We start from the raw sequence: 15774 nt of genomic DNA, 5'->3' as shown, positions 1-15774 counted from the left end.
AAGGGAAAATTTCAAATCCCTCAATTTGGGGATGGGGGAGGGGAACTTCAGGATACATTCTACATATGATGCTGTTCAATAAATGTGGAAATCTTGTCTTGATGTTCTACAGTATAATTGATAAGTCTTCATAGTCAAGTGAAGACCTACCATGAAGGCTGAGGAACCAAAACAGATTTTGGGAGGATGGAGCCCTTCGCAATCCTGTTTTATGCAACTTACCAGGAAAGTAATAATGTACCTATAGCAACTAGAGAAGATAGACAAAGGTGATATTTCACATCCTTCCATAGACTAAATTCTACTTCTGAAAACTCCACCCAGTCTGCTCATGCAACAACAGGACCCTGGGATATTCCACAATTCCGTTCATATTTCATATGCTAATCTCTACATGAGATGGGTAGAAGATAAATCTAATAAATAAACAAAATAAACATTTTCCCCCTTTGGATTGGCCAGTACAGCATGTTTTTACACAAGGGATATTTGAGTGGGATATCTTTCAATGCTTGCACTGTACCACAAGTATCATGACACCAAAGACCAGTGATGGCCAACCTTTTCAGCACCCAGTGCCAAAAAGAGAGCGCACGCACACATACACGCACTCGCCAGGGACACGCCCCAGAAGAGAAGCTGCCAAGTGGACATACACATGCAAGGAAATGAACTTCTGGTTTCTGGCGCACGCATGTGCACCAGCCAGCTTGTCTTCCAGTTATTGGCATGCATGTGCGTGTGATGATCAGCTGGCCAGTGTGCATGGAAACAATAGAAACCGGAAGACCAGCTGATTGTTGTGCATGCATGCGCACCAGAAACCCAGAAGAGGAACGGGCGATGGCAGACATGCTAGCCAACATGGCTTTGTGTGCCACTTTGGGCATAGGTTCGCCATCATGGCCATAGAGGATCCTAATCTTCCTACTTCTTCAAGAGAATTCAAGGATATAATTGTGCCTTTAAAAAGGAGTAAAAGTTGACTGTTTGTTTCAGATAGAATACTTTCATTATTAATGAAAGTGGATCCCACTGTCTGATTGGTAGTCAACAATTAAAAGGAAAACCTTGTATCCCTGAATTGTCTTTTATCATTTCAAGTGGGGATTGGAACAGTGTTTTCAACTGTCATGATTCAAGTTTATGCCTTTGTCAACAAAACATCTGTAGCAAAAATGAAGATGTATGCAGAGAGGTCAACTCAACCTCTCTGGATATAACTGTGACTTCTGTTTTTATTTTTGTTTTCTTTTCTAAGGTGTTCAGCATGTATTTGGAATATTTTCTTGGGGGAAAATGCAATTATCAATCTGAAAAGATACCAATGAGTTAATTTAGGTTAGGATTCAGTTCAATATAAATGGCACAATTTTTGAATGAGTTACTTTCACATGCCCCTTTGTCAACCAATGAATACTTCATTGGTCAGCCAATGAATACTTCAGCTTCAACCAAAACAATACAAGAGCACACAATAGATACAAGCTCATGGTAAACCGATACAAACTAGACTGCAGAAAATACAAGTTCAGTAACAGAGTTGTCAACGCCTGGAATGCACTACCTGACCCTGTGGTTTCTTCCCCAAATCCCCAAAACTTTAACCTTCGACTGTCTACTGAAGACCTCACCCCATTCCTAAGAGGTCTGTAAGGGGCGTGCATAAGCGCACCAGCGTGCCTACAGTCCCTGTCCAAATGTTTTCTTTTATCCATATCCTTTTGATGTACTTATAATTATGTTTACACTTGTATCTGTCATAAAATACATGCTTGATGAAAATAAATAAATAAATAAAATAAATAAAAATAAATTATTTTTTTCCTCCCATGGCAAATATTATCAAGCAGGAATGACGATCTTATCAACTGTTTTGGGTTTCATTATGTAAGAAAACGAAATGAATGATCACCTGCTATCATTTCAATCTCACTGTTATGTGTCCCCAGAGAACATTTGTGTCTACAATCACAAAGGTTACATAAACAAATAAAATGAATCAAGAGATATATAACACTTCCTAGAGTAGGATGAGTTAAAGGTTAGGTTATATAATATATATAACCTATTAACCTTAATTTTCATTTAACTTGATAGGAGACACTGATGACAACTTATCCATGGACTTAAACACCCACAAAAAAGTTAACTGAACTTGCTGTGGACTCAAGACTGGAAAGCAACAGCAGCTTTGAGTAAATAATTATTATCAAAATAACCATAATTAAATTGACATCTTTCTGTCTATCAGTGGTAGCAAAACTACGTAACACGTTCAATGGATTTTCTATCCCAACAATTGATCTATATGCCCAGGCTTGGTTTTTCAGGACAGCTTTCTGCAAAAATAGTCTGTTAAATCAAAATGTGACACTAAGATCTTCTCCGTCATTTTTTAAATCAACAAACAAGATGTTGGTGATAATTATGTTTGCATTTGCTTTGTTGCCTCATACGGCTAGCAAATGCCCTGTTGATAAATGTGCCACTCGGGTGCTTCTTCCAATTCTTCACAAATATTACCATTTTGGAGAATTTAACATTGCGAGCATTACTTCTCAGAGTAATGTGCTTTCACATGCCTTATCCTATGAAAAAATACCATATCCAGAGTACTTTGATGATATTCCGTAAGAATCTGGGATATTATTGAATCACAATGGGTATCTCTCCTGACTTTCTATCTGAGCAAGTTGCTTGATAGATGAACTTTTATTTCTGATTCATATCATTTGTAATGTGACCTCATTCTAGTTTTAGCAAAGAAGCATAATAGTAACATGATTCTTTATTAATAGAAGCCATACATTCTGTTCTTCCTAATATTTGTGTCCTCCTCTGTGGTTTTTGAGGCTGGACAGCTCAAGCTGTATTTTGTAATATCTTAAAGACTGTTGTGTGCTTACAAGGTTTTGTTTCTCCAACAAAAGCAATACATGTTTTCTGATTATATTTATTCAGAGTGTATTTGCAAACAAGAGCTGCAGCCCTTATGAAGATATATGTTACCTGGTTTATTTATTTTTTTTTTTTTATGATACACTCTTTTCAGCAGCAATATTATTTTGTAATCATTTGCTTCGGCTCCCAAAATCACATCTGCTGAATTGAATGTATAGCTATTGTAATAGATTTTTTCCGCACATTAGGGAAAATGACCAACTTTTCGGAACTGGCGAACTATATTTTTTAGTAGTGGGCAAATTGATGGGAACAGAATTCTGAACTGGAAGTGAACAATTCTGGAAACTTGTTTATGTCTTGAGTCATAAACAGAAGTTAATTATTCCCAATCCTTGATTTTTTAAAAAAGGATCTTTTCCTGCTTCTCCTTCCTCTCAAAATATCTTCTTAGCACATTCATGTGTCTGTGTGTCTGCATGTCTATGTGTAGATGGGTAAGTGGATGGGTGTTATATCCATGCAATAACACATACTGAATCCAACATTCTGAGCTCCTGGGAATATGTGCCCTCATAAACCTGATGGCCATGAAGATGCTATGCTAGCCTTTTTAAATGGAATAGATCATATGAATCTAACTATAACAGTGCTCTGGAGCTTAGGTTGGTGAATGAATTAGAAGACTGGGTTTTAGCATCATGCACAACTTTCTAGTCAGCCCTGTGAATGAACGAAGGAGTATCATTTATAATCTTAATACAAATGTATGAATGGTTTGCCTTTACCACCCAGAGTCCCTTGGGAGTTGGGTGGCATAGAAATTCAATAAATTAAATTAAATTAAATTTACCAAATGCAGGCAGATGCAGATTTCCCAAAACATGTAACAAAATTATTGTGTGCATGCTGACTAGAAGCTCCAAATTAAATTCACATACAAATTTCAAGAAATGATACCTTACAGGAGTGTATTTTCTCTTCCCATCGTAAGAGCTATACATAATCGATCTCAAATGCAGAATCATTTGTTTGATATATATTTAATACAAGTATTGCTATATTGAGAAAACATAACATGTTGAAGCATATGGTTATGTCTTATATACTTTTTGTAGGGTATTGATTCAGCATTACCAGCATATCCTGGCACTGGTATTTGCTGTAAAAGAAATAAATGAAAACTCACATATTTTGCCAAACATCACTCTGGGATTCCAGATCTATAACAGCCATTTCAGTGCAAGCTGGACTTATCTTGCCTCAATGGAACTTCTCTCCACCCAAAAGAGGTTCATTCCAAACTACAAGTGTGATAGTAGAAACAATGCAGTTGCAGTCATTGGGGGTCCTAATTCAAATGTCTGCCTCCATATGGCCACCATCCTTGGTGTCTACAAGATCCCACAGTTAAGGAACATCTATACTTCTGATGCTTCCCTTATTGGCATGATTAAAATAAGGGGAAAACTGTGTGACTTTTTAAGAGTTGAGACTATACAGTATGTTGACTTTCATCCTTCATATTTGAACATTAGAATTCCTCCAATTATAGAGACTAAAATATTTTTGCCTTGATCAAAATTTGCATTGTGTCCACCATTTTGTTTACAGAAAGTATGTCCAAAATATTCCAAAATTGAGAATAATATATTTTTATCCTTGACTATTCATAATTTGATTTAAAAGACTCTTAGTTTCCAGAAGCTAATATGGGATAATAGTGTGTTTAGATTTTATGTTGTTATAAAGCATTGTAAGGATTATCTTTCACAACTGAAGACAGGTTAAATTGGGTTTCTAACAGAACAGAACAGAACAGAACAGAACAGAATAAAAGAGATTGAAGGAACCTTCGAGGTTTTCTAATCCACCTCCTGCTTAGGCAGGATACCCTACACATTTCAGACAAATGGTTGTCTAATCTCTTCTTAAACAATTCCAGTGATAGAGCACACACAACCTTTTAAGACAAGCTGTTCCACTGATTAATTTCTCCTTAGTTCTAGATTGCTTCTCTCCTTGATCAGTTTCCACCCGTTGCTTCTTGTCCTGCCTTCAAATGCTTGACTCCCTCTTCTTTGTGGCAGTCCTTTAAATATTGGAACACTGCTATCATGTCTCCCCTAGTCCTTCTTTTCATTAAACTAGACATACCCAGTTCCTTCAAACTTTCTTCATATGTTTTAGCCTCCAGTCCCCTAATCATCTTTTTTGCTCTTCTCTGCACTCTTTCTAGAGCCTCAACATATTTTTAAATTGTGGTGGTCAAATATATTTACCGATAGATGTTATGACATAATTTTTAAAAATTCTGTGTTTATTTTTTAAAAGGTTACATATGGATCTGCTCCAGTACTGCATTACAGAAGCCAAGCTGGCTTTGTCCAACAGATGTTCCCAAAAAGCACTCATCAATATAATGGGATTCTTCACTTACTTCTGCATTTCAGGTGGACATGGATTGGGGTGCTTTATCTTGATGATGACAATGGGGAAAGATTTGTGCAGAATGTCCTTCCCTTTTTCTCAGAGAGGAGCATTTGTTTTGATTTCATACAAAGACTCCCCAAACAAGGATTTACTGGGGAAATGCAGAAACTTATAGAAGAAGGTCTTGCAACTTACAAGATCATTATGAGAAATACTTCCAATGTTTTGCTCATACATGGAGAAATACAGACAATGCCAGTTTTAAGACTCCTGATAGCAGGTTCAGTATATTTGGATATGTCTTCAAAGCCAGGTGATAAAGTCTGGATTATGATGGCCCAAATGGATTTCACTTCCTTTGCTTTCCAAAGTAGCTGGAGCATAGACTTCCTTCAAGGTGCTATACCCTTGGCAGTCCACTCAAAGAAAGTGTCAGGATTCCAAGAGTTTCTTCAGACCAGAAACCCTATCTCAGAAAAAGAAGATGGTTTTATCCAGAGCTTCTGGGAAAGTGTGTTTGAATGTTTTTTCTCAGAAAACCTGTCAGAGAAAACCTGCACTGGGTTTGAAAAACTGGAGGCTCTTCCTGGTTCCCTCTTCAAAGTGAAGATGACTGCTCACAGCTATAGCATGAACAATGCAGTCTACGCTATAGCACATGCTCTGCATCACATACATTCTTTGAAATTCAAGCAAAAACATTTCTTGAAATTCAAGCAAAAAATAATGGTAAAGGGGCAGAGAAAGAAACTTCTCAATCAATACTCTTGGCAGGTACAGTATATACCTTATATGTACTGTATATACAGAACAGGATGATAGCAATGTTTCTATATTTGAGGGGCTGCCATGAAGAAGAGGGAGTCAAACTATTTTTCAAAGCCCCAGAAGGCAAGACAAAATGCTACTGGTTCAGACAAATCATTATCTCTGACAATCAGCTGTGCCACGCAATTTATATTTGCTAAAAAGCAGGAAATCTGGCTATATTTCAAAGCCCCAGAAGGCAAGACAAGAAGCAATGTATGGAAAGTAATCAAGGAGAGAGAAGCAACCTAAATCCAGGGGTGAAATGCTACCGGTTCAGACCAGTTCAGGCAAACTGGTAGTAATAAAAGCTACGGGTTCAGGCGAACCGGTAGTAAAAAAATACTACCAGTTCAGACGAACCAGTATTTACGACGATCAGATGTGTCATGCCATTTATATTCACTAGAAAGCAGGAAATCTGGCTTTCTAGCGAATCTAAATCATGTGGCACAGCTGTTTCCCTCCCCATTGTTCTACTTACCTTAGAAAAGGCTTCTTAAGCCTTCTTTTTCAGCGGTGCGTGATAGCGCCTGAAGTGCACCTGCGCGTGTGTAGTGAACCGGTAGTAGACCTTGTAGGATTTCACCACTGCCTAAATCTAAGTAAAAAAATTCTAACAGTGAAAAACATTAAACAGTGGAACGACCAATGGAACAATTTGTGAACAGGCTTGCCTTCAGAAGTTGTGGATGCTCCATCACGTGAGGCTTTTAAGAAGAGACTGGACAGTTTGTCTGAAATGGTAGAGGGTCTCTTCTGCTTGATCAGGGGGTTGAACTATAAGATCTGCAAAGACCCTTTCAACTCTGTTATTCTGTTTTTTCTATTCTACATCACAAATGGAAAATGTCTTATCATAGTTTTATATGCAAAAATATAAATTATAGGAGTAACAAATAACTTAGAACAGTGGCCCCCAAACTTTTGGGTGCCAGGGATCAGGTCTGTAGAGAGAGGTTTTTCCATGGACTGTGTTGTTTAAAAATGTTTTCCCCAATTTGATCTTAGCTTCATCACCTTCTACGAAAAGTATCATTCAACAACAGTGCTGGAGAGCAAATTTCCTTTGACCAAAATGGAGAAAGAATAGCGGGATTTGATATTATCAACTGGATAACATTCCCAAATCAATCTTTCTTAAAAGCAAAAGTTGGAAAGATTGATCCATATGCTTCTTCAAAGAGTATATTCTCCATTAATGACAATAGCATTGCATGGCCAAACAGGTTCAATCATGTAAGGATGTTTCAATTTCCTGAAGCATTATATCAGCATTATAGAGAAGTTAAGCAACTGCCTAATTCACTAGAATTATCCCTTATGGAGGGCATGAGAGTTGACTAAAACAGTAATCATACAACCGCTGAAAGAAAAATATACACCAGTTTTGCAGTAAAGGAGTATTGCTATTTATCTGTTAACATTTAGTTTAGTTTTGACTTTTATAAAGAGAAAAGGTTAATGGCTTTTGAACAATATTGGAAAATAATGGAATTGTTGTGTTTGAAACAATTCCCCAGTCCTTTATAGATAGATAGATAGATAGATAGATAGATAGATAGATAGATAGATAGATAGATAGATAGATAGATATTAGGTGCATTATGATTTCTACATTTTAAATTATATTAATTCATTGATTCTGTTCTATGCATGTCTATTTCTTTCTTTGGTTAATTAGTTCAGCCCAATAAAATGTATGCCAACTAATTAAAAAATAACCGACATCCAAGATCAATAACAAAAGCTAAATGTAAAGACTTCAAGACAATTAAAGAGGAGATATGTCTATACAGGCAACATTAAGAAAGTACAGAAGTGCTTTTGGACTTTAGGGTAATCATAGAAACATCAAGAAAATCTCTGAAATAGATAGACAATTTTTTACAGTTATCTCAATTAAATATTATTGTAGCAACTCTAAAAAAAATGTATAAAGAGCATAACTTAACATTTTTCCTAAGAAGATCAAGTCAGGCCCAGGGTCTGCGGCTGATGCTATGCAATGCCAGGTCGGTGGTTAATAAGGCCCCCCTCATCTGTGATCTTATTTTGGAGGGGGGTGCAGACCTGGCAGGTATTACGGAGACCTGGTTGGGCCAAGAGGGGGGGTCCCCCTCGTAGAGATGTGCCCGCCAGGTTTCCGTGCATTTCATCAGCCAAGGGCCCAGGGGAGGGGTGGGGGAGTGGCAGTGATCATTAGGGAGAGTCTTTGTCTGAGGGAGATCACTGTTCCTCAGATAGCCGGATGTGAGTCCCTTTGTGTGAAGTGGGGCCGTGAGGTGCAGATGGGTTTGCTGACTACGTACCTGGCTCCCTGCCACGTGGCAGCGACCCTGCCCGAGCTACTCAACGTCATTGCCGGGGTGGCGGTCGATACCCCCAGACTGATTGTCATGGGGGATTTCAACCTCCCATCCACAGGTGAGGCGTCAGAGGTGGCTCGGGAGTTCATGGCTTCCATGACGGCCTTGGACCTGACCCAGTTAGTTCAAGGCCCCACTCACATAGGGGGACACACTCTGGACCTGATTTTTATCTCTGGTCAGTGGTTGAATGATCTTGGTAGAGGGGACCTAGATATTAAACCCTTGTCATGGACAGATCATTCACTCCTTCAACTAGACTTTCCTACCACCTCCCCCCACCGCAGGGAGACGGAACCGACCAGATGGTTCCGTCCTGGGCGCCTGATGGATCCCGAAAGGTTCCTGACAGAGCTTGGGCCGTTTCCTGAGACTCTAACACACGACTCGACTGAAGAGCTGGTGGCCGCCTGGGAAAGGGCGGCCGCTGGAGCTTTGGACCGCGTCGTGCCTTTGCGGCCTCTGACCCGATGCCGATCTCAATTAGCTCCTTGGTTCTCTGAGGAGCTGAGAGAGATGAAGCGTCGGAAAAGACGCCTAGAGAGCATTTGGAGGACTAGTCAATCCGATTCCGACCGGACACAGGTGAGGTCTTATATCAAGACCTACCTAGTGGCGATAAAAATCTAACCATTTTTCCGCTCTTATCGCATCTGCAGAGAACCGCCCAGCCGCCCTGTTTAGGGTGACCCACTCCCTTCTTCGGGGGGGAGTGCGGGAAGATCCCTTGCAGGGTCGTGCTGAGGATTTTGTGCAATTCCTGCACGATAAAGTCGCTCGGATTCGGGATGGCTTGGACTCCGATTGGATGAGACCACGGGAGGAGACCGGGGCAGGTCTTGAGAATGTTATCTGGGAGGAGTTTGATCCTGTGACTCCCGAGGATGTGGACAGGGTTCTGGGTAAGATTAGTGCCGCCACGTGTTTATTGGACCCGTGTCCCTCCTGGTTGGTACTGGCCTCCAGGGAGGTTACACGAGGCTGGCTCCAGGGGATTATAGGTGCTTCTTTGAGTGAGGGTGCCTTTCCTGCCGCCTTGAAAGAGGCGGTAGTGAGGCCCCTCCTCAAGAAGCCTTCCCTGGACCCGGCTGAATTAGCCAACTATCGTCCAGTCTCCAACCTTCATTTTGTGGCGAAGGTTGTTGAGAGCGTGGTGGCACGACAACTTCCCCGGCACCTGGATTAAGCTATCTATCTAGACCCGTACCAGTCGGGCTTCAGGCAGGGGCACAGCACAGAAACGGCATTGGTCGCGTTGGTGGATGATCTCTGGAGGGCTCGGGACAGGGGTTGCTCCTCTGTCCTAGTCCTATTAGAGCTCTCAGCGGCTTTTGATACCATCGAACATGGTATCATGCTGCAGCGGTTGAGGGGGTTAGGAATAGGGGGCACCATTTTGCGGTGGTTCTCCTCCTTCCTCTCCGACCGGTCGCAGTTCGTGTTGGCAGGGGGACAGAGGTCGACCATGAGGCGTCTCGCATGGGGAGTGCCACAAGGGTCGGTCCTCTCGCCCCTCCTGTTCAACATTTATGTGAAGCCGCTGGGTGAGATCATCCGTGGTTTTGGGGTGAAGTGCCATCTGTACGCTGATGATACTCAGCTGTACATCTCCACCCCAGACCACCCCAACGATGCCCTTGATGTGATGTCTCGCTGCCTGGAGGCCGTGCGGGTCTGGATGGGGAGGAACAGGCTCAGACTCAACCCCTCCAAGACCGAGTGGCTGTGGCTTCCGGCGCCCCGATATAGTCAGCAGGTGCCATCGCTGACTATTGGGGGTGAATCTTTGCCCCCCACAGAGAGGGCTCGCAATCTGGGTGTCCTCCTGGACGCGCGGCTGTCTTTAGAAGAGCATATGACAGCCGTGGCCAGGGGGGCCTTTTATCAGGTTCACCTGATTCGCCAGTTGCAGCCCTTTCTGGATCGGGACGCCCTGCGCACGGTCACTCATGCCCTTGTTACTTCCCGGTTGGACTATTGTAATGCTCTCTACATGGGGCTCCCCTTGAAGAGCACTCGGAGGTTCCAACTGGTCCAGAATGCGGCCGCGCGGGTGGTTATGGGCGCAACCCGTTGTGCCCATGTGACACCCCTCCTGCGCAAGCTGCACTGGCTCCCAGTGGTCTTCTGGGTGCGATTCAAGGTGTTGGTCACCACCTTTAAAGCGCTCCATGGCATAGGACCCGGGTACCTCTGAGACCGTCTTCTGCCACCAATAGCCTCCCACCGACCAGTCCGTTCCCACAGAGAGGGTCTCCTCAGGGTGCCATCAGCCAAGTTATGTCGGCTGGCGACGCCCAGGGGGAGGGCCTTCTCTGTGGGAGCCCCAGCCCTGTGGAACGAACTGCCCCCGGAAATTCGTAAGATCTCCGACCTCCGGGTGTTTCGCTGCGCTTTAAAGACCCTGCTGTTCTGCCAGGCCAGACTATCAACACAAAAGTTTTAAATTGGGGTATTTAAATTTATTGGGGTTTTAAATCTGAGCCACTTTATTTAATTATTTTAAATTTTATATTGTTGTTTTGTCTGTGTTTTTAAATAGGCTGTACACCGCCCTGAGTCCTTCGGGAGAAGGGCGGTATAGAAATAAAATTATTATTATTATTATTATTATTATTATTATTATTATTATTATTATTATTATTATTATTATTATTAATCAATTTTGTTTCAAACTCCCTAGACATATTTATTGATATGATAACTTGATATTCTTTCTTTTACATTAAGACTCAACCTATTTCAGTTTGTAACGATAACTGCCATCAAGGATTCTATAAGAGGAAGAAGGAGGGGAAGCCCTTTTGCTGTTATGATTGCCTTCCATATCCAGAAGGAAAGATTTCAACTCAGAAGGGTGAGGAAAAAACAAACCTAGATTTTTCAGATGTTTTGATATTTGACCTAGGCAGTTCCTTTGCATTTACAATCATCTTCTTTTAATGACCCCATAATCCCTTATGGGGTGGAGTCTGGACTGAATGGAGCTGAGTGTTTACTGGCCGGATGTCCTTCCTGTTGCCAATGCAGTGTTTTTTCAGCAGATATAGTCTCATTGTGCCCAGAGAGAGAGAAATATCTGCCTCTACCTAGGATCAAACTCACAGCCTCATGATTGTGAGGCGAGAGCTAAACCTCTAGGCCACCGCACCACTCTTCCTTTGCATTTACAATGATGTATGTAATCCATTAGCATCATATTAACAGCTCAGTTTTGTGTTTTGTAGTATGACTTTTGAGATTATTTCAGGTTTGTGAAAGAGCAAGAACAGAAAGAGGAGAACAAAACACTAAGTATTGAATCCTTAAACATTATGTTTGGAATATTTATATCTTTTCTGAAGGCCTGATTGTGCAAGACCATTTTTTCCACCCAGAACCAAACCATTTGGCCCACCCAGTATGTACATTCCACTACTCCCTTTATTCTGTGGGATGAAAGGGACTGAGGTCCCCTTTCAGCAATGTACAGAACAATATTTTTATTGCCAGAGAAATAAAGAATTGAACCGGAGCCAAAGAAAGCTTACTGGACTATACTGGGTGGAAGTAACTGTTGCTAACAATGGAATTAAGACAGTGATGAAATCCAATTTTTTTTTTTACTACCGGTTCTGTGGGCGTAGCTTGTTGGGTGTGGTGTGTCTTGTTGGGCGTGGCTTGTTGGGCATGGCAGGGGAAGGATACTGCAAAATCTCCATTCCCTCTCCACTCCTGGGGGAAGGATATTTCAAAATCTCCATTCCCACCCCACTCCGGGGCCAGCCAGAGGTGGTACTTGCCGGTTCTCCAAACTACTCAAAATTTCTGCTACCGGTTCTCCAGAACCTATCAGAACCTGACTTGCAAAGAGCTTGCAAAGATTGTCTCCTTTCAATTAATGGAGACAGTAGTTGGTCCTTCACAAGATGGAAACACATACAGAGTCTAGATAATCCCAGCCTGTACTGTTGAAGAAGGTATAACATTCAATATAAATTTACTCACCATTTTTCATGGATAGTGTAAGATCTGGATTATTAGATAATGTTTGTACTAAGATGGACTAAAGAACACGTTGTGAAGTGGAAGTGTTCCTTTAAAATTTTAATCAATTAACCCTCTTCATAGTTGTGTCATTACAGAATGATGGGTCAGGGCTCCAAGTAATACACCCATAGCAAACAGAACTCCCAGGCAAGCATGTTCCTCAAAGAACAGGTTTATTGAATTTTTGATATTGGCACAGACTGATGAAAATAGACTCTAAAGGCTCCTATGGTTGTCACCTAATTAAAAGTAAAGTTTTCCCGCCTTTCCCATACAATCAGTCATATAGTCCAATCAAGGTGCTGTCCAGTTGCTAGGAAACTTCACTCCTTTTCTTTTCAGCCACCTGTGGGAATGTCCTTGGTTCTCAGGGGAAACTATTCTGTTTTGGCTACAAACCCCAGCTATCTCTAGTCTCCTCTCCCTATCCCTCAGCACATTGTGGCAACAAGATGGCCTCAGTCATCCCAGTTTCAGAGTTGACAGGATGTTTGAAATGAATTACATTATTGATTTATATTTTCTCTTCCAGACATGGATGACTGTGTTCAGTGCCTAGAAGGACAATTTCCAAACCATGCTAAAGATGGATGTCTTCTGAAAAAAATCACTTATCTCTCTTACAGAGAACCTTTAGGGTTTGGTTTGACCATTCTTGCACTCTGTCTTTTTTTAATTACAACATTGATGCTTGTGATATTCATTAAACATCAAGGCACTCCCATTGTCAAAGCCAATAACAGGAATCTCACTTATGCTCTCCTTATTTCTCTCATGCTCTCGTTCCTTTGTGCTTTACTGTTCATTGGCCAGCCCAGAAAGTTGGCATGTCTTTTCCGACAAAGTGCCTTTGGCATCATCTTTACTTTTGCTGTATCTTGTGTCTTGGCCAAAACCATCATAGTAGTTCTAGCTTTTAAGGCCACTAAGCCTGATTCCCAAATGAGGAAGTATATGAAAAAAACCCTGGCTACTTCCATTGTTTTTTTATGCTCCTTTGTCCAACTCATTATTTGTACCATGTGGTTGATAATCACTCCCCCATTCCCAGATTTTGATATGCATTCTTTAGCTGAAGAAATTCTACTAGAATGTAATGAAGGCTCAATGGTCATGTTTTACTGTGTCCTCAGCTTTATGAGTTTCTTGGCACTCCTGAGCTTCACTGTAGCTTTCTTTGCCAGAAATTTGCCAGATACATTTAACGAAGCCAAGTTTATCACCTTCAGTATGCTGATGTTTTGTTCTGTTTGGCTAACCTTTGTCCCCACATACTTGAGTGCAAAGGGAAAATACATATTGGCTGTGGAAATCTTCTCCATTTTGGCTTCCAGTGCCGGATTACTAATTTGTATGTTTCTTCCCAAAAGCTATATTATATTGATAAAACCAGAACTGAATAAGAGAGATCAGCTGATAAGAATAAAGAACTAAAGAATATACCATATGTATTAACAACATTACAAGTTTCCTTCTTTGTAAAGTGGTACTAAAACTAGAACTAATTGTTCTAGTGATTACCAATATATATATATATATATATGTAGGTCTTTGGTTATTCGGGTTTTCGCCCGCGTAAAATTGGAGGTGTCTTGGCAACATTTCGACGAAGTCTCATTAGTCATCTTCAGGCTGGTGTTCTTGGCTTCGTGCTTCTAGGAGCAATGTGTGTGATCGCAGCTGTTTCTTCCTTTTAATTGCCAGTGGGAGTGTGAACTGATTGGGTGGGAGCTTGGCTGTGTTCTGATTGGGTGGAGGTGTGTTTGTCAATAAGGGCGGGTTTCCAAATGGCTGGCAGGCTAGAGGTATCACCTCGTTTATTCATGCTGTGTGGACGTTTTTCTATCCTTATTGACAAACGAGTCCCTAACACAAAGAATGATACCAGAGCCACACTCACGAGAGCCACACAGGATGTAACCACCACACATCCATGCAGAAATCAGACTCAAACCCACACTGATGATCAGGCATGACCACGGACCAGAAGCCAGACCACAGCTGCATCATTAGCCACTTTAAACCCCTCCAATCCATACATGAAGCAGACTGACACCCAACGTGAAGAGATAGCACGGCCACGAACACAAAGCCAAACAACAGCAACACAGCTCACCAGCTCAAATCCCCCTGCTACTCAGACTAACCCTAGCACAACCAAGCCCCCACCTAAACAGAACACACACCCAGTCAATCTGAGCACAGCCAACCCCCCCATCCAATCAGAGCACAGCCAAACCCCCAACCAATCAGAACACACCTCCACCCAATCAGAACACAGCCAAGCTCCCACCCAATCCGTTCACACTCCCACTGGCAGTTAAAAGGAAGAAACAGCTGCGATCACACACATTGCTCCTAGAAGCACGAAGCCGAGAACATCAGCCTGAAGATGACGAATGAGACTTCGTCGAAACGTTGCCAAGACACCTCCAATTTTACGCGGGAGAAAACCCGAATAACCAAAGACCTACATACAAACACCCGCGAAAACCTCAGAAAACACATATATATATATATATATATATATATATATATATATATATATATATATATATATATATATATATATATATATATATATATGATATTGAGACTCTTTAAAGAGTGCAGAGAAGAGTAACAAGATTAGTGGGGCAGAGACTAAAATATAGAAAGAACAGTTACAGGAATTGGATATGAAAAGAAGGACTAAGGGAGATATGATAGCAGTGTTCTAATATTTGAAGGGTTCCTATAAAGATGAGAGTGTCAAACTATTTTCCAATGCACCAAAAGGCAAGACCAGAAACAATGAATGGAAACTAACCAAGGAGAGAAGCAACCTAGAACTAAGGACAAATTTCCTAATGATGAGAGCAATGAACCAATGGAACAATTTCCATTCAGAAGTTGTGGGTGCTCCATCACTGGAGCTTTCAAAAGGAGATTGGACAATCATTTATCTCTAATGGTATAAGTTCTCTTGCTCAAGTAGGGGATTGGAGTAGAAGACCTCCAAGGTCATTCCAACTCTCTTATTCTATGTTCTAACTAATCTAGTTCTAAGGCAGGACACATATTACTATATTTGCCTACCTCTGCACACCACTATATGTATTGAGCACTGATCATCTGAGTCTTGACTGCTAAATTCTCAGCAGTAAATTATCCATAGGTACCTACGCCCATCACATAAGCAAACAGTTCTTTATTTTATTTTGTATAATGTATTTGTTGCCTATTTCACCAT

At 41.3% G+C, this 15774-nt stretch overlaps 1 protein-coding gene across 1 annotated transcript; it reads left to right on the top strand.

The window, feature by feature from the left end:
* The first annotated feature begins 5496 nt into the window (after positions 1–5496).
* LOC139317643 (vomeronasal type-2 receptor 26-like) lies at positions 5497–13976 on the top strand. Its single transcript, XM_070944728.1, has 3 exons — positions 5497–6111; positions 11244–11370; positions 13075–13976. Exons 1-3 carry the CDS (start codon positions 5497–5499, stop codon positions 13974–13976), a joined length of 1644 nt encoding a protein of 547 aa, XP_070800829.1.
* Positions 13977–15774: the final 1798 nt, after the last annotated feature.

The sequence above is a fragment of the Pituophis catenifer genome, unplaced genomic scaffold, assembly GCF_029215685.1.
Source record: "Pituophis catenifer annectens isolate HBS135680 unplaced genomic scaffold, rPitCat1.0.hap2 SCAF_5, whole genome shotgun sequence".
In the NCBI taxonomy this organism is placed as follows: domain Eukaryota; kingdom Metazoa; phylum Chordata; class Lepidosauria; order Squamata; family Colubridae; genus Pituophis; species Pituophis catenifer.
The sequence above is the reverse complement of the archived record's forward strand: the minus strand, read 5'-3'. Positions and strand labels throughout refer to the sequence as shown.

Coding starts and splice junctions, on each gene's coding strand:
- LOC139317643 (XM_070944728.1), top strand. CDS start 5,497: ATGCAGAAACTTATAGAAGAAGGTCTTGCAACTTACAAGATCATTATG. Junction 6,112..11,243: donor TCAATCAATACTCTTGGCAG/GTACAGTATATA, acceptor TTTTACATTAAG/ACTCAACCTATTTCAGTTTG. Junction 11,371..13,074: donor AAAGATTTCAACTCAGAAGG/GTGAGGAAAAAA, acceptor TTTCTCTTCCAG/ACATGGATGACTGTGTTCAG.